Raw genomic sequence first — 3856 nt, forward strand, 5'->3', positions numbered from 1 at the left:
AACATCATCAACAATTTTCACAAGTTATAGCTTCACTGATTCAAACCCTTCATTTACACTTAAATTGGAGAGAATCCAATCTCCATAATTTTGTAAGTTGGATGAGATGATGAGTTAGACTAAGATTCTTGAAATAATACACAGAGAAAGTTTTCATTTTGGGATTTTATTTTTAAGGGCTATTCCATCAAAATATAGTCCAATCAAACCATACATAATATAGGTTGGACTTGTTTTGTTGGATGATTTGGAAGTGAGAATTCGAACATTTTCAACTATCGTTTGAGAAATAAACAACACTTTTAAATTCTATTGCTTCCAATTTAAAAGGCATCTTGCTTAGATGAATTCTTGGCACTAATGCATATATATATATATATATATATATATATATATATATATATATATATACATATACATATATACATATAATCGATGAGACATGAGGCACTCATTTAATAATTAAAAAATTGCTTGAAATAAAAGCAGCAGCTAATAATTCCATTGGATTTGGAATTCAGATTACAATAATCAGCACAAGATCATCATAAAACATGATTAGGGTTTTAATCCATCATTGAAAAAACCCTCAAACCCCATTTTATTTTATTTTTTTCAATAAAATGAGAATAAAATTAGTTCAGATTAAAAATGAGAGATGGAGTAAGTTTTTATTTTATTTTTTCAGAATAAAGAAAAGAGTATCAATTAAGAAACCCACAAAATTCACATCTCTTATTAGTCCTAAATTTTTAGGATCTCATGGATGAAAATTAACGCTCTCTTCATATTATTTCCCATTTCATCTATACAAAAATGAGAACAGAATAGCTCAAAATAAGGAGGAAAATGAAAGCAGAGAAGGCGTGTGGCTTATCGAACCCTAGTCTTGGGGAGGAGAGGAGAGAAGCCGTTGTAGGACACAACGGAGTATTCCCGACAGGGCGAGGAGGCGCCGCCGCTGAGGTCGGCGAAGAGGGCTTCCAAGGTATTGAGGCTGACGAACTTGCACCGTTGCTCGTCCCGGTGGAGCGCGTCGAGGAGCCAGCGGAAGAAGGCCGGGTTGCAGGGTAGGGCCAGGCCGCCGGCAGGCTGGAACCCGTACTCCTCCTCTGCCCGCTGCAGCAGCGCCGCAAACACCGGCAGGTTCAGGAACCGGGTCGGGATCACGAAGCGCCGCCGCTCAGGCCCCACGTACACGGCAAGGAACCCGGACGGAACCGGCCGGCTCGAACCGGAGTTGGTCTCCAAGTCTGGCTCGGGGTCGGGCTCGGCTTGGCGGCGGCGTAGGCTCAGGAACCTCCACCGCCGCATCATCTGCTTCAGCTGCACGATCTGCCGGATCTTCACCACGGTCTTCATGGCTGTTCCCATTGTCTCTTCCTCTGCTCTACAAGAGTGCGACGAAACGCAATCTTATTCCACGGTAAGGGACACCATCAAGATACAGGAGGAGGAGGAGGAGAGGTGGAGACGAACGGTGGAGGTGTGGCGTCCTTAAGAGGAGGAAGAGGCACTCTGAAACGATGCAAGTCTACATCAAAATGCGTGCACGTGAGAGTCTGCGTTATATGCGTGCATGTGATTGTTGTTTTCTTATATATATATATATACATTAACAAATAAATCAGACGATTAGTTCATATATAATAAAAATAGAAAATATTATTTTTTAAAAAATGATCATTGTCCTTAAAAATAATCGCTAATTGCTAATTCATTCCAGCCTGATATTTTTCAAAAGAAATATTCGCCATTTAATAAATATTGCAGGAGTTCATCATTTCCCATCAAAATCAAGAGAATAGGAGGAGCCAAACTCCATTTCTTTAAATGTTTCCAATGTTAGCATTCAAATTTTAGAACTTATGCAGTCCTAATTCAGAGTAGAAGATGCATTTTTTTCACCTACATACATGCATGTATATGATGAATACATGCATACTTTCAACCGACTCGAAAGATGTATTTATTGTAGTGATATGGAAAGACTTCCCTGTCAAGTTTCACACTTTTCTACAATCATTGAAGCATTCAAGCCTAACGTTATCAATTGCCATCGACCATTGAATCCATCTTAATATAAGTTTCATCTCATTAGATGATTAAATGTATACAACGAGTTGGTTCTTTAAAATCTCATTAGATTCTAGAATGAGATTATAATTGCACTTGAAAAAGAAATAAAGGAGAATAAAAAAACAAATGACAGACCAAGCAAAACTTAAGTTGCCCATGGAAAAGTTTTACAAACAAATCAACACGGTAGGGAGGCGATTCCACAAAAAAAAATTTCACTTTTAAGACAATCAGAATGTACCATAACACCATTAAATCATCCTAGACCCATGCATTATCATTGAGGGTAAGTGGCACATAGATACCCACTATGCTCTTGACTAACAATGAAAAGCTGCATTAACCTTCACCATGTCCCAGGTCCTTGCAGCAAACATATCAAATATAGTATCAAAGTTTCCCATAAGGTTGACATTCATGAATGTCGATTAGTGGTTGAAGGGGAAATTGTTGGCCCAAGTGGTTGAAGCTTCCCATACTCTGCGATTAATATTTTGACCCACAACTTGTCCTCATGGTTTAAGAGAGAAAGGATACACTTTATGTTAATGGTTATCTTAACCAAAGTTCAATCCCATATGCCAGCACCTCCTAGCCATTTAAGACTAGTGATTCTCTCCCAAATTATATGCTTGCATATATAGTGATCAAGGCTATCATTTAAAAAAAAGAAGTTATGGATAATTTTCTCTATGAGCCTAAAAGTTTCATCCAAAGTCTAGGAATTGAGAAGGGTGTGAGCGGAAATAGAGTTTACAACAAGTTAACGAGGATAGCTTTACCTACCTAGGTGAGATAGCCATCGTATTAAAGAGCAAAAACAAGAATCTTATATTTTCACAAAAATGTATCATCGTCATGCAAAATTAGTACGTAAAAATTCATAAAACTAAAAACTATATATGAGATAGTTGTACTACCTAGGGAGATCGTATATCCCTTAATTTGTACATATTTATAAGAGAGGATGAAAGATGTCAATTGTTCTTCTCTTTTGCGGTAATCCACACGATAGAGGCTGCAAAGACGCTCCTTGAATCGCTGCCCAAATCTCCATACACTCCAAATAGGGGTTGTTGGCTGAGGAAACTGAGAGAGGAGAATAGGAGGTGGCAACAAAAAAAGGCCTAGCTTATGCCCCTTTATAGTTCTCTCTTATTTATAGAGAACCCCTATCAACTTAACCCTAATGGATATTACCCTATTGGGTACTGGATCTTCAATCAACTTCCCAAGCCTCTTAGATTAGTGAGCTTCTACCTAATAATCTCTCATTTGCTCTTATTGGATCTTATCCATAGGATTCAATAATTTAGGGGCTTATTGGATATTCAATAATTTGCGAACCTCTACTTGTCACAATACCTACCATATGTGTGTGACCCTCTAGGTGCAATATTAAGCTGGTCGTGAGTCATATATATTAAAACTCCTTTTGGCTCATTAAATTATTATTTATCTAATAATTCATTCGACTCATCGACTACGGACGTACTAAGTTACTACGCTATAGTTCCCAAACGATACAAAAAAATTTAATCCTTTGGACCTATCTGTCATTAGTTATCATGTACCTATAATCTCTTATCTATCTAATATCCTAGATACCATATACCGTGTATGGTGTTATCAGGCCCATATGATTTCTACTCGAGTCTCACTCTAATCGAATTCTCCCAAAGATCTCTTTCTCTCTTATTCCGAATGACCCAGCTAGTGATTTGTTTGAGCAAGAATACATGAGATATTCCTCTTATGATACTAAGAGTAGATAATC

General features: G+C 37.7%; 1 protein-coding gene across 1 annotated transcript; it reads right to left on the reverse strand.

Annotated features, from left to right (window-relative positions):
- Positions 1–767: 767 nt before the first annotated feature.
- Positions 768–1508, reverse strand: LOC103973477 (protein SMALL AUXIN UP-REGULATED RNA 51-like). The gene has a single exon (XM_009388053.3). The coding sequence runs from the start codon at positions 1372–1374 to the stop codon at positions 874–876; it is 501 nt and encodes a 166-aa protein (XP_009386328.1). The 5' UTR covers positions 1375–1508; the 3' UTR covers positions 768–873.
- Between the last annotated feature and the right edge of the window lie 2348 nt (positions 1509–3856).

The sequence above is a fragment of the Musa acuminata genome, chromosome BXJ1-10 (assembly GCF_036884655.1).
Source record: "Musa acuminata AAA Group cultivar baxijiao chromosome BXJ1-10, Cavendish_Baxijiao_AAA, whole genome shotgun sequence".
Lineage (NCBI taxonomy): Eukaryota > Viridiplantae > Streptophyta > Magnoliopsida > Zingiberales > Musaceae > Musa > Musa acuminata.

Excerpts from the sequence above, each read along its gene's own strand:
- LOC103973477 (XM_009388053.3), bottom strand. The coding sequence starts at position 1,374 with ATGGGAACAGCCATGAAGACCGTGGTGAAGATCCGGCAGATCGTGCAG.